This window comes from Brachycentrus maculatus, unplaced genomic scaffold (assembly GCF_059751285.1).
Source record: "Brachycentrus maculatus isolate JH-2025_06_01 unplaced genomic scaffold, ASM5975128v1 h1tg000650l, whole genome shotgun sequence".
NCBI lineage: Eukaryota > Metazoa > Arthropoda > Insecta > Trichoptera > Brachycentridae > Brachycentrus > Brachycentrus maculatus.
The window spans coordinates 95,511-122,649 of record NW_028281386.1 but is presented as its reverse complement, the minus strand read 5'-3'; the positions used below and the strand labels follow the sequence as shown (position 1 = coordinate 122,649).

Sequence of the window (27,139 nt, the reverse complement as noted above, 5' to 3'; positions counted from 1 at the left end):
AACATGGTAATACAAGTTTATATATATTTTTTTTAAATTTTTAATATACATATATTTTTTTTTAATGATTAGTTTATAAACATAACATACAGGAGATACAAAAATAATTCATGTTTTAAGGTTTTTTAGTGTGATAATTACAAAATAATAAAATGAAAACGATATTTTCTGGCGTTTTTCATCTATTGGTAAGATGAAAGAAGCTTTTTACTGAGCTGAAACTCTTTTATTAGTATGTGAGGTCCGAATCCTGGATTATAATCTCACACATGAGAAACGCCAGAAAATGCCATTTTCATTTTTATTATTTAAGTATTTGAACACACTCAAAATGTAGCGAATAAATCTAATACATTGATTTGCTTTTAATCTTTTTTAAATTTTAGACGTTCTTTTTTTAAGTAAAAGAGAACGGACGGGAAGGCAGACAGAAATTAAAAAAGAATTGATAAAATACTGTATTAAGTAATATCATTTTGATTACAACATTATCAGCACCTTGTTCAAACTCAGTGCGCAAGTAAATGACGAGGAGCCAGTGGCGAGCGAAGATTTCAAACCATCTTTACTATTCACAACATTTTGAGTGTGTCCAAATACAACGCTGTTTATTGTAACTGCAGACAGTTGGTAGAATTCCATATTCAATTGTTAGATAATATATCCAAAATATACATGGTTTTTTGGATTGCATTCTACATTTATTTACGTATATGTTAGTACGTGATAGTGTTTGATAATCTCCTAAGAAGACGAAATGCGTCACGTATTAACATATACAGTGAAACCTCTATCTATCATTTTTAAAGGTGCAGCTTAATTCGAACGATAAATGCGTTAAATGGTGATAGAGAAACGATCGATGCGGTTTGGTTAAGTATGAAATTAAGTCGGGATAGAAGAAATAAACGATTATTCGAGGAACGATAGATATAGGTTTCACTGTACATAAATAAATGTAGAATTCAATCCAAAAAACCGTGTTTTATTTTGGATATATTATCCAATAACTCTGTTCACAGTTATTTTACGTCTATTTTTTTAAATTATTAAATTAATTAAAGTATAAATGATAAAATAAAAAATATAAATATAAAATAGAGGTAAAATAACTGTGAACAGAGTGCCTGCAGTGTACCTGTTCCTAGTCTAGGTTTTCTCCAGTTAGGAGTTATTTTTACTTTTTTCTCATTTGGCAATAAAAAATCTCACTGTTTTGAGAGGCCATAAGCCCTGTAAATACCCTGACTTCCATATTCTTCTTCATCTTTATTGAAATGCCAAAATATTTTAGTATACTTTTTTCACGGTAATGCACGGTATGTATCTTTTGTGTAAATGAGTTCAGTGTATTTTGGTTTTGTATTTTTTATTGATTAAATATTAAAAAAATTAAATAAGTAACGATTTTAAGCAAAGTTATTTTGTAAGTTATTAAGTTATGAAAAAAGTATAAATACATATATCTATTAAAGACAATTTAATTTATTATTTTTTATTATTTACTAAAATAGTTTTAAATTTCATACTATTTCTGTGAGCCTGAGCGGCCCATTATTAAAAATAGGTATCAAATTCTGGTAGAGTGGGATCGAACCGAGAAACTCTGACTCAAGAGTCTGCTACACTTACCACAGGAACACAACCCGACACAATATTTACGACTATTTAATATTTTAGAGTAGTTTTCGGGGTTTACTGCTCGCTACTGTTAGAATGCTGAGATCTTATCGATCTATGGGCAAAGTCAATCATTTATTTCATTATTTTTGTTATCTTCGTTAAGTGAGATTACGCAGCACCTACTATCTGCCAAAGTGGTATAGATGAAAGTAGATTCAACACAATCCGAGTGCGATCTCTTAGAACAGTGGTCGGCAAACTTATAAGCCATTCAATATACACATTAAAACGATATTTTTTTCCTCGGAGATAAATTTGTTTGCAATTATAGTACACCTTAGAGGTAAAATTAGAATTCGAAACATACTAACCATCGACAACCTAAAAAGAGTTTACTATGCTATTGTACACTCACTACTACAGTATGGCATTATTGCATGGGGAGGCTCGTACAACAACATACTGAACTCAGTGAAAATAGTACAGAAAACCATAATTAAAGTTATCTTGAAAAAAAAAACATATTTCCAACAAAATTTTTATTTAAAAAATTTCAAGTCCCAAATATAGAATCCATTTATAAAAAAACCGCAGTTTTTCAAATACTAAAGGGTGACAACTATTTAAATTTAACAAAAAATTTATCATCGAGATTCTCAAACGATTTTTCTACTCCAAAATGCAACACCAAGCAATTTCAGCAAAACTTCAAATATTTGGTAATCAAACATTTCAATAAACTCCCTAAAGAAATAAAAAAATGGATGATGTAAAAACACTTAAGAAAAAAATTTAAAGCTCTATACATGTAAATCTTAAAAAAACATACAAAAAAACTATTATGTCTTTTATAATATAACATTAAACCACGAGTGTAAGTCCCTCTCCAAGCACAAGAGCACAGTCTCTTTTATGGAGAGGCACAGCGAATCGAAATATAAAAGTTCTCCATAGGTATAACTGATTCAAATGTATTATGTTATAAATAAAAATGTAAATATATTAAATGAATAAAAAAATAAATAAATAAAAATTATAATTTTTAGATCTTTTTCGAATTCAGAGAACACCCAATAAAACTGAATTTCACACTAAATAAGAATTTTGTCCCTTGATAAAACAACTTTTTTAGTTTCATTAAATTCCATTCACAATATTTTGAGTCACAAACTCAGGTTCAAATCTACTTTGGAGTTATGTTGTTTCAGACACATAAGATGGTATTCAGAGTCTCTGCAAAAATATGTTAATTATGTTTTAGGATTTATAAATGAATATATCGCTCACTCCTTTCAAGAACGTCATAAATCAAAAACCGTCAATCTTCAGTTGTGCATGTTTTCGGAATGCCCAGAAAATGTACTGCATCCCAGCAAAAGCAGCATATTTTTAACTTAATATTTACCCGCTACAGGGCAGAAACTGTCGTTTTTGCATTTTGAAGAAAAAGTATAGTTTAATTATTTTTTCAATTAACTAAATATTTTTAAAATTGAGAAAAAAACATTCAGGTTTTATCTTAAATGATCTGTTGCACAGTAAAAAGTTCTACAAGTGGCTTGATATTTATTTTTACACATTGTATTATATTTTTAAACTTGATAAACGTTCTCCTGAAAAATCATGTTTTTTGAAAAAGTGTTTTATTTTCATATTTAAATAAGCCCACCAATGTACATTTAGTCAGTATGGAAAGTTTAACAAAAAAATTAGATAAATAAATATTGGCAGTGCCTTATGCAGCAATGGGTGCAGCTGACGATTTGTAAGAGAGTATAATACACAGAATGGAGGTCAGGCAACTCCCTGAATGTTGCATTTATCAAAACTAACTCGTATAGAATATGATGGTATTTAATTATGGGAGATACAAGAGTAGGAACAAAGTGAAGGGGAATGGAAGAGAATGTTTCGAGTAAATATGAAACTAATGAAGCTAAAAGATATATTTAATTTCAAACAGTATTTGCAATAGAAATAACATGAAAAAAGTGAGAGAATGGATTTAGAATGCGCTGGTTGATGCTGTGAACTAAGATCAAATCTGCCCTTTATTTAATGAACAACTTAAAGTACCTACTTTACAACATTTTGAGTGTTTCCAAATACTTGTTCACAAATAGCTCACTCCTTTCAAGAACTTCATAAATCAAAAATCGTCAATTTTCAGTTGAGCATGTTTTCGGAATGGCCAGAAAATGTACTATATCCCAGCAAAAGAGGCATATTTTTAACTTAATATTTACCAGCTACAGGGCAGAATGTTTTTCCATTTTGAAGAAAAGGTATTGTTTATTTTTTTTTTAAATATACTAAATATTTTTCAAATGGAGAAAAAACCTTGAGGTTTAACCTAAAAAGATCCGTTGCACAGTAAAAAGTTCAATAAGTGGATTGATATTTATTTTTAATAAATTGTATTATATTTTTAAACATTAAAAACGTTCTCCTGAAAAATCAATTTTTTTTATTTACGACGTTCTTGAAAGGAGTGAGCGAAATGACGGTCGTCAGCCTGGGCTGACTATGGAAGAATATGGAAGTCCGGACTTCCATATTCTTCTCCATCTTTGATGAGATGTCAAAAAACAACTTAAAGTACAGCAAAACCTCGATATAACGGTGCACACAGCATCCATGAATAGATCCATGCTAGGTTAAAGTCTGATGGATAGAATAAACAATGAAGATACCAGGAAATGAACCAAAGTAGAGGATATCATGGATCGCGTGGCAAAACTCAAATGGCCATGTCATAACTAACTAACTAACTAACCATCACGCCGCCTCCCCGCAGGGGTAGGCAGAGAGAATAGAGCGCCACACCACTCTGTCTTTGCAAACATTCTTCGCCTCTTCCACGTTCATGCATCTCCTCATACATACCCGCCGATTGTTACGACTCCTAACCTAAAGTGGTCCACATTCCACAAGTATTTGGCACACCTGATCGTGCCATATTTTTCTCGGTCTTCCTCTGCTCCTTTTTCCAATTACATTCACCTCATAAATTTGTTTTACCGTTCTTTCCTCACTCATTCGTTCTACATGCCCAAACCATCTCAACACACCTTTCTTAATTTTATCGATAGTGCTTGTCTCAGCTTTGCATTCCTTCCTTATTTCACTGATCGCACATCTATCATACATCGTACTGTCGCACATTCTTCTGAGAGACCGCATTTCGATTGCATTCAGTCTACTTTCATCCTTCCGTAAGTATGCAAATTAGATAAAATGAAAAAAAAATATTTGGGAATCATAAAAGATATTTTCATATGTAAAGCGTTAGGTACCGATAAAATTTTCTGATGAATAGGTCCCAAAAAAGAATTAATTTTTCTGTAAGAGTGGCTTACTGATTAAAATCTCGCATATTAATGAACAATACTCGGTTCAATTCCATTGTTTCCCCATTTCGCACTTTCTTTCACGGAAACAATATACCGACACATAATTTGTACTTACTAACCATAATACACTCGTACAGAGATGCATTCAAATTGAGAAAATCCCATGCCTATACTCGTACTATGGGGAACATGCTCCCAGGTGATGCTGCCCGTCGTAAATGCATTTGTAATATCTAAGAAAAATTGTACGAAATCATCGTTTTCACATCCTGCCTTGTTGTGCATATAACATTATTTTGTCTAGCCTCCCATCAGTTTGATAATGTCATCAAAAACGAAACTCGGTCACTGCTCAAATAAAATACATGTGGGAAAAAGTCTAAAAAACTAACTAACTAACTAAACATCACCCAGCTTCCCCGAAGAGGTAGGCAGAGAGAATAGAACGCCAAATCACTCTGTCGTTGCATACATTCTTTGCCTCTTCCACATCCATGCATCTCCTTATACATACCGCCGATTATTCATGATAACACTGCATCAAAATTAATAAGAAGAAGACATAGATTAAGAAGACTTTAAAGGATGGGTATTTACAGGGCTTACGACCAGTCGCAGGCTAGTTTAAGTGATATTTTTATACACGTATAACATTCGCCATTCCTTCCACCATTTTAAAAAAAAACTGTTTGTTCAATAGTTCAGATATCTTATTATCTCTGTGTATTTGTCGATTAACAACGTTATAAGTGTGTTCAATTACGTGTTCATTCGTGTACAAGTATTTGGACACACTCAAAATAAATTAACTGTCATATTCTAAGCTTAAAAAAAGAGGATATTTTCTGGCGTTTCTCATTTGTGTGAATATAATCTGCTCAAAAAAAAAGCTTCTTTTATGTCTCTAGTGAAATTCTATTTAATTCAAGCAATATGTTTCGAATTTAAACAATAAAAAATATAAACATTTCTTGAATGCACAGTAAAAATAACATTTAAGAGTTTTTAAATCATATTTTTTAATCATATTTTTTAAATCATATTTTCATATGATGTACGGAGTGTGTGGAAGTTTTTGGTAAGGGAATGTAATTAACTATGAGTATTTTAATGTTTTAAAATATAATTAACCCTGATGATGATAAGGTTCTTGTCGAAACTGGTTGGTTAAAGTGTACGAATAATAAAAAAGTGTTTAAAACACAGTTGTTTAATTTTATAAAATATATATATGTATATAGAAGTTCCATGAATATGAGTAGTGTGATTTTCAATCACGGGTAGTATTGGTATTGGTAGTTGCATGTGTGAAAAGTGATCACTCGAACGAGCCTATAACGGTCTTAAGCCCCGTAAATGCCCAGACTTCCATATTCTTCTTCATCGATGCTGAGACGTAAAAAAAATATTTATAAACTAATAAGTAAAAAAACTCGAATGTTCCCCATTAAAATGCAATGCAGATATGTATTTGTGTTAATTTGGGAATGTTATTTAATTACACGTCTGTTAAGCAGACGTCATTGTTTTGATTGTGAGTAATTATGCCTTGCGGTTCGACCTCCTTGTATCTCGCTATGTGATCCGTGAAATTTGTGTATTTTCATTTTCCACCGACCCAAGTCTTTGTTGTGTGTTTTGTTTTATTAATTACTTTTCAAAAAATGATCGCTACACCGAGCAAAACTCACGACGAGATGTTCTACGTTTACGTTAATCTAACAAACCAACCATCACGCTACTTCGCCGCACGAATAAAAATAATTATTCTTCTTCATCTTTGTTGCGATGTCAAAAAATAATATGGAAAATAATTCCTATAATCCAGATTTATGCCTCCGTAGTGTAATGGTCAGCACGCTCGGCTACCGTTCTGGAGGTCCCGGGTTCGATTCCCAGGGGGGGTCAAATAAATACAAGTGATTTTTTCACTGTAATATTTATTCAATATTACCCTGGACTGGTACCTGAAGCGGAGGGCTGATCACCTTTCCTTCATGTATAAACGATCAAGATAACACTGCGTTTATATGAAGCACTGCCTTATGCACCATTGGGGTGCGGATAAGGGTTTTATTATTATTACATCATCCAGATTTGTGAACAAGTATTTGGACACACTCAAAATGTTGTTAATAAATTAACTGGTCACATTATAAGCTAAAATAAAAAAATAAAAAAAACATATTTTCTGATTTTTCTCATGTAGGTATGTGATTATAATCCAGGATTCGGACCTCACATACTAATATATAAGTTTCTGCTTAGTAAGAATCTTTTTTTCATTTCACCAATAGATGTCTCTAGTGAAATTCTAGTGATGCAAAAATAATGTTCAAAAAATTGGATCATATAAATGTAGAACTTTCAAGAATTTGAGTAGTGTGGTTGTCAATCATGGGTAGAATTGGTGAATGTTACACGTGTGTAAAGTGATCGCTTAAATCAACCCATGACAGTCATAAGCCCCGTAAATGCCCAGACTTCAATATTCTTCGTCACCTTTGTTGAGATGTAAAAAAACAAGATGTAATATTATATGTTTATAATTTATATTTGAAGCAATAACTTTGTGATTTTCCATTTTATAATTAAAATGTAACTTTGGTTTAAAATTACTAAAAATATTTTATTATTACTTAACTATAATGTCTACCAGTTTCGAAGCTAACCGCTTCTTTATCAAGACTTATAATAAAAAAAATAAAGCCACTTGATATCCACCCAAGCTCCTTTGCCTAACCGTCAAAATATGTAGAATTTTGTAAAGTAGATAGTGTTTTAGTAGAATCAGTCTTGATAAAGAAGCGGTTATCTTCGAAACTGGTAGACATTATAAATAAGTTATAATAAAATATTAATAGTGATTTTAAGACAAAGTTACATTTTAACTAACCAACTAACCATCACGCCGCTTCCCCGCAGGGGTAGGCAGAGAGAATAGAACGCCACACCACTCTGTCTTTGCAAACATTATTCGCCACTTCCACGTTCATGCATCTCCTCATAAATTTGAAAGTATATTAATTACAGTAGAAATAAAATTAATAGCCCCTAAAATTGAAGAAATTCCAGCTAAATGAAGAGGAAAAATTGAGAAATCTACAGATTTTCCTGAATGTGCTAAATTTACATTTTAATTTTATTATATTTTATATTATAGTGTGGTTAAGGGGGCGATTCTTTCAATATGGTTAAGAAACACTGTCTTAGATTATCACGTAAGTAACGTGTGATTAGCTTTGCACACACGTCCAATGATCTGAAATTATGAAAGCATAAACCGCATCTAACGACCTAATTGCATGCATAGAAGGATGTGTGTAGACTTGCCCATGTGTGAGCCGGTTCGCGTCGCTAGCTTCCGGTGTGTTATGTCAATTTCCGGTGATCTACTTTGTGACATAAGAAGTCAATTTTTTTTATGGTCGACTATTAAACTCTGTTACTTTTTATAAACTATCCAGTTATACAATCATTTTTTATGGCATATTTAAATTTAATTTAAATATATGTACACATGTCTTTAAATTATAATTTAATGATACAAGTATATGGTAAGTAGAGTAGATGCAAGTAATGTGAAATACATACTCTTTTTATGAAGGTTTGTACTAAAATTTCTAGGGGGAACTAATTCTTTTTTTCATTCCTGGTTCCATCCCAACTTATCGTCTTTGTTGTCTGTTGGGGTCGCTCTCCTCGTCCTCAGGCTGTAGGTCCTTCTATCATGGACAACGTCACCTAGGCCATGCCTTCGTATCATGTTATCTTTCTGCAGCATCCATGATTTTTTTGGTCTCCCTCTAGATGTCTTTCAAGGAAGATCCATGGCGATTGCCTGGTTCACAATATGATCAGGTTCTCTGCGTCCTATGTGCCCATACTATCTCAATAGCCTTTCCTCTACCTTAGTTTTGATGCCTGTTACTGCCAGGCATCAACGAATGCGTGAAATTTTATTTTGTCTCCAAGAAATACTCCATCTAAACCCTTTAACATTTTAACTAATTCACTATATTTTAAAAAAATAAACCAGCAACTTTATTATTTTTCAACTTAAATATGTATGATTTTCGACATAAAAAATTAAAATGATTGTTTTTCAATCAGAACCTAGAATCTGGTGGTGTCAAAAGTCTGCGTAATTGGAGGGCATGTATGACTAGATGTATGGATGTGTAGGAGGCGAGGAGTGTATATCAGGACAGAAGAGTTTGACGTTCCATCCTTTCTGCCTACCCCTTCGGGGAAACGGCGTAATGGTAGTAGTAGTATTAGTAAAGTAGTAGTAATAAAAGTTAAAAACTATAAATGAAGTTGTCATTTTATTTTACTCTTTTGTGTTTACAACATTTTAAGTGTGTCTAAATACTTGTTCACAAATCTGGATTATCTCCAATTAGGAGTTATTTTCTTAAAATTATTTTTTGACATCTCAATATGAATGGTAAAAGTTTTGATTTATTGGGACTTCCGCATTAGCATCACATTCCAAGTTTGCCGCGTTTGCTCTATACTTTTATCATTTTCAAATGTAACTAGCCCATGAATTACGAATCTGTCACGGAGTTTTGTAATGTGGTGATATGAACAGAAATTTCTGTAAGTTGAAGGTAATAATATACAATTTTCACCACTTGATTCGCAAATATTAGTTTTAGCACTGCTATTCAATATTAAAGTGACTGGTGATATGGAATGTATGCATTATTTATTAATTGATTGGTTTTAAGACTGGGTGATTTTTATTTGGAATTCTTATTCAATTTCATATTAATATTTTATTATTCTTAGCCATGATTGGCTGCTGTTCGCATCCGTGGTGTAATGGTTAGCCTGTTTAGCTACCGTGCTGGAGTTCCCGTGTTCGATTCCCAGGGTGGTGATAGTAAATATTTGTGATTTTACATTAATATTTATTTAATATTACCCTGGACTGGTGCCTGAAGCGCAGGAGTGATCACCTTGCCTTCATGTAAGTTATGATCAAGATAACACTGCGTCAATACGATGCAGTGCCCTATGCACCATTGCAGAAAATTATAAAAAAAGTTTTGTTACCATATTAAATGATAAAAAAAGAATTTTAAAATCGTGGGTTTTCAAGAGTCAGAGTCTGTCCAGACTTATCCAGGACACCTTCCCTTGGCGGCCGTACGTGGTCGTGACGCCGCAGCACGAGTCATCGACCAGAAACTTGTCGTTTTACGAACGTGTACCACACGTACCCGCCTCAGCGAGTAAGGGGTATGTACGGTGTGTACATATATGTAGAGTGATAGAGCGCATTGTGATGGAGCGATCGACTTTCGGGGCAGTCCAGATTCCGGTTCAGGCAGTGACCACTTTCTTTGAACGCCCCTGGCGACATTGGCTTGGCGAGGCCAGTAATTCAACGAGAGTTAAAAAAAAAAACAAAACGTAAATTGATAATTACACATGTAACCAGAGTAATACCAAGATCATGACTAAAAAACGATCGAAGAAGTTTAGTGATCTCAGAAATTCAATTCAATTCAATTTATCGTTGTGATCCGTGGCCTGGAGAAGAAGAGCGGGAGAGTAAGATCCCACACGATGTACTGATCAAGTTAAGGCAGCAGCAGGCACTTCAGTGGTTGGAGCGCTACGTGCAGCGCAGTCAAGGGATAACTGGAGAAGCGTCATTGCTTCCACAAGAGTCACAACCCTCAGAAATGAGGAATAAGATGGAGAAGAAGACAGAAAGTGTGTTTGATGACAATTTTCACTCATGAAAGACAAGAAATAATAATAACTTGAAACATAAAGAGTAAATTCACTCACGAGTAGGTATAGGCTATAAAACTTATAAAGTTGAAGCCTAAGTAGAGACATGTATACTATATGAACCTAAGATACTTTTATTATTTAAACCATATCCGCTTCGTATGTAAGCAAATAAAGACCACAAACTGTCTTCAGGCTTTTCAGTCGGCTGCTAGCTCCCTTGCATCCTCTCAAGTCAGATCCGCGTCCCGAAGTTCTTACGAGAACTGCCGTAGAATTGTCAGCACTGGTCGGGAACCTGATGCCTTGTAAAAGAGGCAAGCTTGACGGCGGCTCTCGGAAGGCATGCGGAGTACATGGCCAAGCCAACTGAATCGCCTTTTCTTGGCGACAGTTGTGACCAAGATTTGCTGCGTCCTACGCCTTATCTCTTCATTCCTCACAAAGACAAACCACCGCACGCCTAAAATTCTCCGCAGACACCTATTCTCAAAGCTTAGTACACGGCTGCTCTGGGCCCTTGTAAGGTGCCATGTTTCACAGCCGTATAAGAGAACAGGAGCAATGCAGGCATTGTATAGACAGCATTTGGTCTTCACCGAAAATAAATAAAGTTTAATAAAAAAATTAACCTGCATTCAAAAACCGACCTTCACGTATCACCAAAGTGAACTGTATCACTGGCCACGCGAGTACGTCGCGTAGGTAGACATTTCTTTGCATCAAAGCGAAATTTTCCGTAGTCAAGTTGGCAATTCCATCGGAATGCCGACCACGCTTGTGATAATAGTAATATTTATTGGTATATGGTGCATAATAACTTCTCCGCTCGCTACGATCAAATTATATTACGCGTTCCGCCATTTTGGTCTTTCTTTTACGTGTGCCATAATGAACCATAATTTAGTGGTATCGTTCATAAAATTATACGACTCACAGCACCACCAAAATTATTTTAAACAAAGAAATTCATCATCACAATACACGAGGACATAATATAATACATGTGGAGGTTTAAAAAACGTGTGAGACATTACTATCTACTCGTATTTATAACATTTTGAGTGTGTCCAAATACTTGTTCACAAATCTGGATAATCTCCAATTATAGGAGTATTTTTCATATTGCCCAGACTTCCATATTCTTCTTGATATTTGATGAGATGTCAAAAAATAATATTACTTTCTATCGTTAGAATCCTAACTGTCTATCAAACCTCATCCCTTAGCTTTTCCCTCTACCTCCTTCCCTAAACTCCCTTTTCCTTTGCCTTCCTTATTATCATCAATTCGTGATTTTCAAAAATATTAAATAAAATGTAAAGAAGTTGCTTCATTTATACAGCAGTAATTTGTAATTTATGGTTTTTTAATGTTTAAGCACTATCTACTATCTGATTACACATAGCTATATATGGTATCAAACGTTTTGACCAATATCTGTAGTCTGTTTTTGGTTGCTTGGAAGTTGCTTTTTAGCAAAGTTTTTTTGACATCTCAACATAAATGAAGAGTAATATGGAAGTCTGGGTATTCACAGGGTTGATGACCTGTCTTAGGCTGGTTAAGTGATCACTCAATTTAAATTTCACCTAAATTTTCTTTAAGCCCAGGTTTCATTTAACGAAATTGCATATTTGCTTAAAACTTCGTTTTGGTATTTAGAAAAGAATATGAAAATTTCGGTCATTGAAAGGTAAAAACATAGTATATATACATATATATATATATATATATATATATATATATATATATATATATATATATATATATATATATATATATATATATATATATATATATATATATATATATATATATATATATATATATATATATATATATATATATATATATATATATATATATATATATATATATATATATATATATATATATATATATATATATATATATATATATATATATATATATATATATATATATATATATATATATATATATATATATATATATATATATATATATATATATATATATATATATATATATATATAAATATATATATATATAAATATATATATATATATATATATATATATATATATATATATATATATATACATATTTACATTATAAGAAAAATCTGCGATGTTGAAGATGTTGTGCGATGGGGAAGAGAAAGAAGACGTTTCTGGAGAAATCAAGTGGGAAGAGCGAGTTCGGATCGAGTGGTGAGGATAGCAGCGGACAGCAGCATAAGCGGAATCAGACCCCCAGGAAGAACACCTAAACGATGGAGGGATAGCTGGTCTTCCACCTCCCAGGAGCGGATTGGAGAGTGACAGGACCTAGTCCTTAAAAAAGACGAAGAAGAAGACATATATATATATATATATATATATATATATATATATATATATATATATATATATATATATATATATATATATATATATATATATATATATATATATATATATATATATATATATATATATATATATATATATATATATATATATATACCCTTTTCATAGGGATGGTGCATAGGGCACCGCATTATATAAACGCAGTGTTATCTTGATCGTTAACATACGAAGGTAGCCCTCCGTATGAAATATGTGTATGTGTATTCTAAAAAAATTGTGCGCGGACAACTCGTGCGGCTTCTCGCGCAGCCGGTCCTGTACTGTTTTTTTTTTTAATTTAGGATACACCTTTAATTCGATGTGAGGATCGTTGAGGACTATTTAGTCCTTCAGTGCAAGGCTCGGTTTGTAGCTAGCGAAAGCGGCGCGTTCTTGCAGATCTCATTTCGATCATTCATCCTTTCGCTTTTCTTATGTAAAAGCAAGGTGTGGCCGTGACAAGATAAAATGGTGATCAAGATGCAGATAAACACGTATAGGATGTCATTAAAGTGATTTAACACACTACTAAAAATATTACGCATTTAGAAAGTAAAGAAAAGTAATTTAAAACGAGATTACTGGTCGAAGGTTCCGATGGAAGAGATTCAACCTTTGATGCAATTGAAAAAAATATATAAAGCATTTTGAGTGTGTCCAAATATTTGTAGCGTATCTTCGCTTAGGAGTTATTTTAGAGGGTTGGTACTAGGACTCCGTTGCGTTTGAAATTCATGTTATCGTCAAATGGCACCATGGAGTGGTTGTTTGGACACTTTACTACCAAACAAGCATTGCTGGTTCGATTCCCTCCAATGCTAGTTCAATTCTATCTAAAATTCAGTTGAAAAATAAAATGTAATACTTCTTGAAATATTAAAAATACATTTAATGCGTTATTTTTTATATCTCTACATAGGTGAAGAAGGATATAGAAGTCGGGGTATTTACAGGGCTTATGACCTATCAAAGGTTGGTTAAGAGATCACTTTACACACGTGCAATATTCACCATTCTACCCATGATTGATAACTACACTGTTGAAATTTTGGAATTCCTAAATATATCATTATGACATTATGACATAGAAGCCATCTATGGATGGACGAGGAAAGTTTTTATTTAGCAGGGATACATTTATTAGGTTTATGCGAGATCCGAACCACGGATTATTTTACATAATGGGAAACGCCCAAAACACACAAAAATAATTGTCATTTTTATGCAGATTAATTTGATCACTTATTTTTATTCAAAACATTTCGAGTGTGTCCACAATACTTGTTGACAAATCTGGATTTTCTCCACTTCCATATTCTTCCTCATCTATGTTGAGAATTCCAAAAAAAAATATGGAAGTCTGAACATACCACTCAGTTGAGACATTTTCAACAAATATTTACATATCATCCGTTGGGGGAATAATCCAGTGTCTGATAATAAATAATAATAAAATGCAGGTTTACTTTAAAATATTTAAAGATTGTGTAATTAATTTAATTTTTAATTTTAATGATATTTAAAAAGAAATAAAAATAAAACTTTACGTTCATAAAGAAATTAATATTATTTTATTTAGAGTTAAAATATTCGAACGTATTACTAAATGAGTCTTGAGATTTCCTTCGAAAATGGGTGATATTTTAAATAAGTTACAATGAGATGTAAAGTGATTTCTAACAAAGTTATTTTGTAAGTTAAGCATAATTTATAATTAAGATGTAACTTTGTTTTAAAATCACTAAAAATATTTTATTATAACTTAAACATAATATCTAACGGTTTCGAAGCTAACTGCTTTTTTTATCATGACTGATTGATACTAAAACACTATCTACTAAAAACGTGTAGATAGTGTTTTAGTATTGAATTAGTCTTGATAAATAAGCGGTTAGCTTCGAAACTGGTAGACATTATAATTAAGTTAAAATAAAATATTTATAGTGATTTTAAAACAAAGTTACATTTTAATTATAAAATGGAAAATCACAAAGTTAATGCCTCAAATATAAATTTTAAGCATAATTTGTTTGAAGATAGATTAAAACAAAGACAAGTATCGAATATTGGTAGCCATTCATTTAAGTATACTAAAACTATATGGATTTTACACCTAGCTCATTCCATTCAAAAGATTTTTACGTCTAATGATCACTAACTTCGATCAGAGCGATCACGCAACAATCGCTTTGTGTAAATGAACGAGTCTCTCGTGTTGACATTCGATTTGACATGTGAGTTTGACAGCATAAGGAGTGAGGTTATGTATTTTAATATAAACAATAATATTGCAACAAATTTAAAATGGCAGAAATAAGTTCAAATTCGAGTGCAGAAGCAGTGCCGGAGATGGCGGCGTCAGCCGTTCTATTGAAAAGCGAAAAGATACCGACAAACACCCCGACAGTTAGAGGTTATGATTGGAACAACGGCTTGGATTATCACAAACTACTCCAAAGCTACGTCACTTCCGGCTTCCAAGCGACCAACTTCGGTTTGGCTGTTGCGGAAATCAACAAAATGATCGCTTGTCGACGGATACCCCTGGAAGAAGACAAGTTAGACGTCCACGAAAATGACGAATTCATCAAAAGGAAGAGTAACTGTACGATATTCCTAGGTTTTACTTCCAACATGGTATCGTCCGGTTTGCGAGACACGATACGATTTCTAGTTCAACATAAAATGGTGGATTGCCTCGTAACAACTGCAGGGGGAGTCGAAGAAGACTTTATAAAATGCCTGGCGTCCACTTACATAGGTGACTTTAGCCTCAAAGGAAGCGATTTGAGAGAGAAAGGTATCAACAGAATAGGAAATCTACTAGTCCCAAATGATAATTACTGTAAGTTCGAAGATTGGATCATGCCGTTGTTGGATGAAATGTTACATGAACAGAAATCGAACGCGGTCATCTGGACTCCGTCTAAAATCATAGCACGCCTTGGCGAGAGGATAAATAATGAGGAATCTATACATTACTGGGCGTGGAAGAATAATATTCCAGTATTTAGTCCTGCGTTGACAGATGGAAGTCTAGGAGACATGATGTATTTCCATTCCTACAGGTATAATAACTGTAAAATTATCTTTTTCTTCTTCTTTAACTCAAATCCACATCCATATACACTTAAAAGTGTCTTTTACACACTGTTGGTAAAAATCAGGAGACGCTTATAAGCGTTCTATCTGCTTACTTTTGGTAGAGCACGAGAGACTCCTGCAAACATTGTACAGATGGGAATTGGGTGTTGCGGCTACTTGTGATTAGTATACTGAGGGTCGGGCGGCAGACTGCCAGAGTATAATTATGGTCCTTTTCCATACTGTTGGTAGACAGCGGGAGACGCTTGAAAGCGTTCTATTTGCTTTAGGTAGAGTGCGAGAGACGCCTGCAAACATTGTACAGATGGGAATTGGGTGTTGCGGCTATTTGTGATTAGTATACTGAGGGTCGGGCGGCAGACTGCCAGTATATAATTAGGGTCGGGGTAGATGAACAGAACTGCCTGACAACAATGTGTTGAGTTAACACTGATTTAAATATAAAAATACTTGTATAAGACCAGTTTCGTGGGTTTATTAACTAATTAATGGAGCAGTGTTTGCGGACGGCTCATGTGTGGTATCTCCCACCGCTTGTGTACTTGCGTTACATAAGGTAATCAACTCAACTGAGCTACTTGACACCTTTTATTGGAAATTCTTCAATAAATGATAAAATTTTATCTCTTTTATTTTATAATTATTATTATACTTAGAATAAGTTAGGTGAAGTTTTTTTTACATTTTTATTGCTTCCGTTTTGTTTTATGAATTGGTGGACAACTTTAAACTCTTTCAATAAAAAATAAAATTACGTGATATTTTTAGTTCTATTTTTCTGAAAAAAACTCGAGCATTATATTGTTAATCTAAACCCGACTATTTTCGAGTATTACATATGATGATGTTTTGATGATTCTCATTTATACAGGAAAATAACTCCTATAATTGGAGATAATCCAGACTTGTGAACAAGTATTTGGACCCACTCAAAATGTTGAAAAACGGTTTGTGTTTTCATCTGTTAATGAGAACATCCCTAACTCTCGAAAAGTGTCATGTTTACCTTAAGGTGAAAAGTGACCGGAGCATTTCGTCGTAACGTAACACGTTACAATGCGAGCATTCAGGCAGTCAGTACAGCAAGCTGAGCACTCCATCCATAGTTTCAGATGCTCGCTGATGCTCGCCGCAAGCGATGTTACGACGTTATGTTACGACGAAATGCTCCGGTCAGTCTCCACCTTTAAATAAACCTCAGCTCTAAAATAGTTCAATTACCCGCATTTATTACAGGAATCCCGGACTCATTGTTGATATTTTAAGCGATTTGAGAAGGCTCAACACCATGGCCGTCAAGGCAAACAACACGGGAATGATTATCCTGGGAGGCGGGGTCATTAAACACCATATCTGTAACGCCAATTTGATGAGGAACGGGGCGGAGTTCAGTGTGTTTCTGAACACTGCGTCCGAATTTGACGGGAGCGACTCTGGGGCAAGACCGGACGAAGCCGTCTCCTGGGGGAAGATTAAGAAGGACGCCAGTCCGGTCAAAATCTACGCAGAGGCGAGTTTGATCTTTCCGCTGTTGGTTGGAGAGACGTTCGCAAGACACCATTTTGATTTGAAAACCGACGAATGATCTGCTTACTCAAATTATATTAAATAAAATATATATATTTTGACTTTTCAAATTGTATTTTTATTTATTCCTTATACTTTTGTGTCTGTCTCCTTTCAATTTAGCAGACTTCTTAGTCTGCCATTCTCTTTGCTGATTGCATAACGGTAACAATAAATGTCACAGCTTGAAAAATCTGAAGAAATAAATATATTTTTTGATTAAAATAATCTGGTCAAATCATTAAGCAGTTTTTTGGTTTGGTCATTTTAACAATGATTTTAAAAATATGTTAGACCCATTATCACGTAATTGATTGTCTTTTTCTTCTTCTTACCCCTTATCCCCACCCAATGGTGCATAGGGCACTACATCGTATTGACACAGTTTTATCTTGATCGTTACTTACATGAAGGCAAGGTGATAACTACTTCGCTTCAGGGCCCAGTCCAGGGTAATTTTAAATAAATATTAGAGTGTAAAAGCACTAATCACTAATATTTATTTTCATCCCTCCCTGGGAATCCAACCCAGGACCTCCAACACGGTAGCTAAACTCGCTAACCATTACACCATACAGGCAGACTTAGTTGATTGTAGAGCCATCTGTATTTATTATAAGTTATTTAAACTCTTATAAGTACAGGGCGGTGATAAACTAAACTTGAAGTTTGTTCTGCAACTTGTAGATGTCACTGTAAACGATTTTTGCATCATATGAACATTTTGGAAGGCAGTATATTGACATACTCTCAAAAGAATGTGCGACAAAACGATGTATGATAGATGTTCAAATAGTGAAATAAGGAAGGAATGCAAAGCTGAGATAACCATTTCCGATAAAATTAAGAAAGGTGTGTTGAGATGGTTTGGACATATAGAACGAAAGTAAAGGACATGTAGAAGAAAGAACGGTAAAACAAATTTATGAGGCGAATGTAATTGGAAAAAGGAGCAGAGGAAGACCGAGAAAAAAATGGCACGATCAGGTATGCCAAATACTTGAAAGTGGTCAGGTTAGGAGTCGTAATAATCGGCGGTAATGTATGAGGAGATGCATGAACGTGGAAGAGGTGAAGAATGTTTGCAAAGACAGAGTGGTGTGGCGTTCTATTCTCTCTGCCTATCCCTGCGGTGAAGCGGTGTGATGGTTAGTTAGTTAGTTAGTATATTGACATACTTAAAATAGATGTCATGCCTTCATATTCTCATGATTTTGATACAAAAAATTTTTAAACAATAATATAGCAAATCAGGCAAGAGTCTTTGAGATAGAATAAGAAACGCCAGGATAAGGGAAATATGCGAGATCGAAGATGTTGTTAGGTAGGGAAGGCAACGCAGGAGACAATGGTATGCACATGTGAAGAGAATGGAACCATCCAGACTCCCCCACATCGCACTGTACAGGCAAACCCATGGTAGAAGACTCCGGGCAGACCAACAAAGAGATGGATCGATAGCTGGGAATCGACATTGCAGGAGGATAATCCCTCTTAAAAACAGGCCACAAGGCCTACACCAAGATGAAGAAGAATGCAGTTTTATATTTATAAATGTACATAAATACAAATAAAAATCGCATTTGTTTATTTAGAGATATTTTAATATTTATTCTGCAATGAAACTAATAAAGTATAAATAACATATGAAGATAATGAATCAAGTAAAACAATGATTGAACAGCAAACCCCTAACAAAAATTATTTGATAAAAATTAGGTTATACATAATAATTTTATGTGAAAATAAATGTGATCTTCAGTCTTTAAGTGTCATAAAAAGGTTTTTCTTGTTTGGAATTTCCGAGATTTTGGATTTCTGGGTTGCCACTGTATATCATTACGAGAGTGAGTATTATGCTGATAATAAATATATATAATAACCATATCCGCTCCCTAGGTGGAGCATATGGAGTCCACAAACTGTCTCCAGGCTTTTCTGTCGGCTGCCAGCTCCCTTGCATCCTCCCAAGTCAGATCCGCGTCCCGAAGTTCTGACGAGAACTGCCGACGAATTGTCAGCAGTGGTCGTCCTGGGCGGCGCGAACCTGATGCCTTGTAAAAGAGGCAAGCTTGATTAAGGCTCTCAGGAGGCATGCGGAGTACATGGCCAAGCCAACTGAATCGCCTTTTCTACGAAAGTTGTGACCAAGATTTGCTGCGTCCTACGCCTTATCTCTTCATTCCTCACAAAGTCAAACCACCGCACGCCTAAGATTCTCCGGAAACACCTATTCTCAAAGCTTAGTACACGGCTGCTCTGAGCCCTTGTAAGGTGCCATGTTTCACAGCCGTATAAGAAAACAGGAGCAATGCAGGCATTGTATAGGCGGCATTTGGTTTTCACCGAGTATAAATCTGATCTCCAGACAGCCTTCATACTGTTAAATGCGGACCCAGCGAGTCCTAATCGCACTCCCAGTTCCTTTTGAAGGCTGCCATTTTCAGTCGCGTACACTCCCAAGTACTTGGAACTCTCGACCCTTTCGATGCGCTGGTTACTCAACATCAAGGGTTGTTGGGAATCTAGGCATGAGCTGTTGCACAACACATGGGTTTTGGCAACATTTATTGTAAGCCCCATGTGCGTAGAGTACCTATTTACCCTGTCGACGATCAATTGAAGACCCTCGACGGAGTCATCAATTAAAACAGCATCATCTGCGTACTCTAGGTCGCAGAGTTTCCGGGAGGGGGAGATTATGCTTATGCAGATTTTAATTGAAACTTAGCTGCAGATTACTATGAATTTAAGAAAATTCAGAGGAAATATTCAATTAATTACAACATATGACAGTCAAAGAATTAAAAGCTTAAAAAATCCTTACACATACATTTAAGAATTACTCTCACATATCACAAGAAAGCACCTCCCAGCAAGTAAAGTACTTGAAATTCTCCCAGTAACGTGCATTTTTTTTTAAATATTTTTTTTATTCATTTAATATATTTATATTTTTATTTATAACATAATACATTTGAATAATTTATACATATGGAGAACTTTTATATTTTGATTCGCTGTGCCTCTCCATAAAAGAGTCTGCTCTTGTGCTTGGAAAGGGACTTGCACTCGTGGTTTAATGATATATAATAAAAGATATAATATTTATTTTTATATATTTTTTAAAGATTTAAATGTATAGAGCTTTAATTTTTTTCTTAAGGATTTTTATATCATCTATTTTTTTTATTTCTTTAGGGAGTTTATTGAAATGTTTGATTGCCAAATATTTGAAGTTTTGCTGAAATTGCTTGGTGTTGCATTTTGGAGTAGAAAAATCGTTTGAGAATCTCGATGATAAATTTTTTGTTAAATTTAAATAGTTGTCACCCTTTAGTATTTGAAAAACTGCGGTTTTTTTATAAATGGATTCTATATTTGGGACTTGAAATTTTTTAAATAATAATTTTGTTGGAAATATGTTTTTTTTTTCCAAGTTGACTTTAATTATGGTTTTCTGTACTATTTTCACTGAGTTCAGTATGTTGTTGTATGAGCCTCCCCATGCAATAATGCCATACTGTAGTAGTGAGTGTACGATAGCATAGTAAACTCTTTGGAGTACATGATCCAAAACACCACATCAAACAAAACCTTACACATACCTTTTTTGGTGAAAAGAATTTTGATTACTTTGCAAGTTTTTCAATCTGCTTTTATAATTTATAATATAATAATTTTTATAAGTCTTCATTATTATTTACAGTTCATACTTTGTATAAAAAAGCTATTCATGAATGAACAATGGAGGTGGATAGATCTGAAATAGACATCATTCAGACATGTTTTATTTGATTGCATGCCATAAATAATTTATTTTTCTTATAATTTAAAATAAAACATCAACGGAGAGAAGCATGCTAAGCGTATCCCTTAAGGACCTAAAAACAAATGTTTGGATAAGGGAAAATACCGAGGTAACAGATGCGGCTATGCCACTAGAAGGTGGTAGGTCTGCACTGGATGAGAGTCGCGTCCAACAGACAATCGTGGAAATCCAAAAGGGAGGCCTTTGTTTAATTTAATACTGGACACAAGAAGAAGGTTCAAAGTAAGTAAAATAACTAACTAACTAACTAACTAACCATCACACCGCTTCTCCGCAGGGGTAGGCAGAGAGAATAGAGCGCCACACCACTCTGTCCTTGCAAACATTCTTCGCCTCTTCCACGTTCATGCATCTCCTCATACATACCCGCCGATTGTTACGACTCCTAACCTGACCACTTTCAAGTATTTGGCATACCTGATCGTGCCATATTTTTCTCTGCTTCTTCTTCTGCTCTTTCTCCTCTGCTTCTTTTCCCACTAACATTCGCCTCATAAATTTGTTTTACCGTTCTTTCCTCACTCATTCGTTCTACATGTCCAAACCATCTCAACACACCTTTCTTAATTTTATCGATAATGCTTATCTCAGCTTTGCATTCCTTCCTTATTTCACTATTCGCACATCTATCATACATCGTTTTGTCGCACATTCTTCTGAGAGATCGCATTTCGACTGCATTCAGTCTACTTTCATCCTTCTTTTGCCAACTCCATGTTTCACTTCCATACATTAGAGTTGGAACCAGGACTCCGTTGTGCACTTCCAGTTTAGCTTCCGCTGATAGGTTTTTATTTGCTATAACTGATTTCAGTGCACCATTCATTTTGTTCCCAGCATGTAAGTAAAATAAAGTGTAGAAAATGTGCCATAGGCACGGGAAAACCCAGTGAGGGCACAATATTATACATTATAACTTGCGATTATGTCTATGATGCAAAATAATATGTGGAAGAATGATGTGATAGGGTTATCTTGATATGTAGTGATGTTTCAAGCATTGAGATGGTGAAATTTTCCTATGAAGAGATAATACATTCCATGGTTTGGCCGTGTTCAGAGTACAGGAATGGGTGAAGAATGATGTGTTATATGAAGAAATGCAAATTACTCTCCCCTAAGAAGAACCAAGTGATAAAACCATGATCTGTACGGTACATAAAGTTTGTAAAAATTATATTTTGAACTCATTATTAGCGGGTATTGTAATATGAGGGACACCATGTTCCATAGTGATTGTGTAAGGAACAAATTTATGACGTTTCACGAATACGCACTTAATTTTTGAAGAGCAGTGTTTTTCCAATGAATTGCAGTTACAAATATCACTTGAATTTTCATTCAAAGATTCGGTATTTGACTTTTGATCGCGTAGTTTAACTTCATTCTTGACATCGAAGTCTTCTATATCAACGATATTGTGCAAATTGGATTCGCTTTTGAGGTTTTTTGTCTTGTTAAACTGTTTGATATCTTTCAATGTGAATGTGTCATCATCTTTGGTTAAATCAATGATTTCGTTGCAAAATAGGCTATCGTTAGAAGCAATTGATGAAGTATTCGATGCTGGTGTTGCTAAAATGTCATCAGCTATAGTTACGCGTTGGTTTTTAATGGACGTCAAGTCATTTTTCGAGTTTGTATTATTATTTGGACATGGAGAGATGATTTCAATACTGCTGTCAATCACTCTTTTACTATAAAAGTCTTGGTGAACTGTAGCTGGTGTTAGAAGAGGTAATTGTAGCGAATTAATGGACGTCAAGTCATTTTTTGACTTTGTATTATCATTTGGACATGGAGACATGATTTGAATACTGCTGTCAACCAGTTTTTTACTGTAATGGTCTTGGTGAACCTTAGCTGGTGTTAAAAGAGGTAATTGTTTGGAATAAGCCGTATTGTACTCAGCATTTCTAGAACTTCCTCCCAGGTCCAAGTAATGTTTCAGAACGGGTATTTTTTTAACTCTTCCATAACTATTGTAACTTACATAAGTTTTTTCTTCTTTTTTCATATTAGTATTAGAGTTGTCTAATAATTTTAAGTTTGTGCGATTTTCAGTATTTTTAAATCCAAAGTTCTGTCGCTTTAAAATTACAAATTTCTTTGTTTCTGCTTGCGCCATATTCTAAAACAAGAGCATAAACTTGTGTAAATATATACAAACACACACACACACATATATATATATATATATATATATACAAACACATATATATATATATATATATATTTATGTAACTAAGAAATATAGATGTTCAAATAATAGACAAAATGATGAATGATACACAACCTTCATTTATTTCTTTTAAATATGCTTCTTATACCTATTTATTACACCTGTTTATTGTTTTTAGATTTTGCCATGTATTAGTTTTGGTTATTTAAAAAATGTCCACCTCCGTAGTGTAATGGTCAGCACGCTCGGCTACCGTTCTGGAGGTCCTGGGTTCGATTCCCAAGGGGGGTAAAATAAATATTAGTGATTTTTTCACTGTAATATTTATTCAATATTACCATGGACTGGTACCTGAAGCGGAGGGCTGATCACCTTTCCTTCATGTGTAAACGATCAAGATAACACTGCGTTAATATGACACAGTGCCCTATGCACCATTGGGGTGCGGATAAGGGCTTTATTATTATTATTTAAAAAAATATATATTGTAACTTTATTATTTGTGTTCCAGTCTTGTTAACCTTAATCCCATGTCCCAAAATAAGAAATAGAAAGTACTCATCGGGAATATTATATGTACGAGTATATATGACTTATGTATGTAATCTGTTTTGACAAAATAAATAAATAAACCTTTTAAGAGACCACTTGAGCCAGCCAATGACCGGTGTAATGAAGAAAGAAAATGTAAGCAAATTTATCAGGTAAATGTAGATGGAAATAAGAGCGAAGGAAGACCGAGGAAAACTTGACATTATCAAGTATTTCGAATACTCGAGCGTGGTCAGGTCAGGAGTCGGATTAATCGGCGGGTATGTATGAGGAGATGCATGAATGTGGAAGAGGCGAGGATTGTTGTGCAAAAGACAGATTGGTATGGTGGTCTGTTCTCACTGCCTACCCTGCCTATGTTGAGTGGAAATACGATGACTGACCATTTTCTGTAAATGTCTTTGCACTGTTCCGTGTCTGTCTGCTGTGCTGGTCGGGGTTGAGGGCGTCTGTGTACCGGCCAACGTCGAGTCGTAATCGGATCTAGCTGACTAATTTAACTAAACACTAATCCCTTTCACTGCCTACACTGGGGAACTTCTAGAAAATTTGGTGATGGACTTACAGCCTTGTATTATTTAGATTGGCAGTGACAGGTATATTGAAAGCTTTTAAATGTAAATTCACAGTAAAATCGGGATACAATTTTATGTTGTTTCACATTTCCAATAAATTTCGCAACTTAGTTAAAAAAAATTGCTTAGCAAGAGCAGATCTGTCAGGAAGCCTAGATGCTTCTGTATCAGATCTGGGCATGCGGTGGGACAGCTTTCAATCCTACCCCTGCGTGAAGCGGCGTGATGGATATGTAGTTAGCTAGTAAGTTTACCTTATTTTCCAGACGTCAGAAGATGAGGGCTTTGTTATAATTATTAATTTATTTCTTTAACTACATATATTCCTGTCATCAAATATATTATTAAAATTCAAAGGCCGTTTGTAAGAATAAATTATTGCGCAACTGATTGAAAATAAAAGCTGCTCAGTTTTTTTAGAAACAAAAGCGTACTAATTTTTAAGTCATGGAATGAAAATGAGAACGTTGCAGATTTGAAATTAATTGATTCCTTTTAAAAGTACCTATTTTTCAAACTTACTCGTTAATTATTATTTTTTGACATCTCATCAAAGATGAAGAAGAATATGGAAGTCTGGGCATTTACGGGGCTGGCGACCGTCATAGGCTAGTTAAAGTGACATTCACCAATTCTACTCATTATTGACAACCACACTACTCAAATTCTTGGAAGTTCTTTATTTATGAACCAATTTTGAAACTTTGTTCTTGAGTCACTAGAACTTCACTAGGGACATCTATTGGTGAGATGAAAAGAAGCTTTTTATTGAGCAGAAACTCTTTTAATTAGTGTGTGAGGTCCGAATCTTGGATTATAATCACATACATGAGAAACGCCAGAAAATACCATTTTAATTTTTATTATTTTAGCTTATAATTTGACCAGACACACTCACACCTACTAGCAGTGTTTCATATTATCTTAATTAGACGAAACGCGTCACATATTAACACATATACATATGTAAATAAAAGTAGAATACAATCCAATAACCGTGTTTAATTTTGGATATATTACCCAACAATTCAATATAGAATTCTACCAAATGTCTGCAGTTACAATAAATAAATAAAAAATCAGATTCAAATAAGACTCGAAACCGGGAAAAGAAAAATATATTTGTGCCCAAAGATTAAAACACGCTTAAATTTATATTGTTAATAAAATGGATGTGTATAAAAATACAGGCGGATGTCAAAATTGTGGAATAAATTGACTCGGTTTTATGAGTTACAGTTAAAAAGTTCCGTTTACTCGAAGAAGCTCGCACTAAACTTTTCGAGTTATTTAAATGGAATTTTTCCAACACATTGCTAGGAGGCGTTTATATAATACCATCCCAGCTGAGATAAAAGTCGGCAAGTCCGAAATTGGCGGCATCGAAGAGGTATTATTACTTTTTATTTGTATTTGTATATATTTAAAAAAATTCATTAACTGATTCGGCAGTCACTTTTTTAATAATAATTTAATATTTTTTTGAATAATATCTATCCATTTTTAATTTCAGTTTTACTTAGTAAATACTTCTATGTATTTCCTAAAATCTATTGTGACACGTGTTTCGATGTGTTCTGCATCATTGCAAGGATGAATATATTTATTGATAATGAAACCATATAAAAGGTTGATGAAATGAAATATTTGGGCATAATACTAGATTCAAAATTGACATTAAATGCAAATTTTGAACACGTTAATAAAAAAATATCAAAAAAATATTTTTCCTTAGTAGATTAAGGAATAAATTAAATAAAGATACTGCAGAACTAATTTACAAAACAATCATTCTTCCACATATAGATTACTACTCAACAATATTATTTTTAGCAAACGAAGGAAATTTAAATAAACTAGAAATTATACAAAATAAAGCGATGAGAATAGTTCTTAAGAAAAATAAATATAGCAATGTAAAAAAAATGAGAGATGAACTAAAATGGTTATCTGTAAGAAGAAGACTTAAATTTAATATGTTGATATTTATACATAAATTTTTTCACGATAAATTACCAAAATATTTTAAGGATAAAGTTGTCTTAAACAAAAATTGTCATGAATATGCTACTAGACAAAAGGATAAAATAAGACTACCATTATTGAAAAGAGCTGAGTCGCAAAATTGCTTGATGTATAAGGGTTTAAAAATGTATGATGAGATGCCTGAATGTATGAAGAATGAAAAGTGTCTGAAAGAATTTAAAAATAAATGTCTAAATTACTGT

The 27,139-nt window shown here is 33.8% G+C and overlaps 1 protein-coding gene across 1 annotated transcript; it reads left to right on the top strand.

Moving 5' to 3' along the window:
• The first annotated feature begins 15,328 nt into the window (after positions 1-15,328).
• On the top strand, positions 15,329-17,835 carry LOC148300829 (putative deoxyhypusine synthase). The gene is made up of 2 exons (XM_088274236.1): positions 15,329-16,167; positions 17,441-17,835. The coding sequence occupies exons 1-2, from the start codon at positions 15,404-15,406 to the stop codon at positions 17,787-17,789; spliced, it is 1,113 nt and encodes a 370-aa protein (XP_088130362.1). The 5' UTR covers positions 15,329-15,403; the 3' UTR covers positions 17,790-17,835.
• The last annotated feature ends 9,304 nt before the right edge of the window (positions 17,836-27,139 follow it).

What these genes read in the sequence shown, in the direction of transcription:
- LOC148300829 (XM_088274236.1), top strand. Translation starts at nt 15,404, where the DNA reads ATGGCAGAAATAAGTTCAAATTCGAGTGCAGAAGCAGTGCCGGAGATG. An exon ending in ATGTATTTCCATTCCTACAG is followed by an intron (nt 16,168 to 17,440) that starts GTATAATAACTG and finishes CATTTATTACAG; the next exon opens with GAATCCCGGACTCATTGTTG.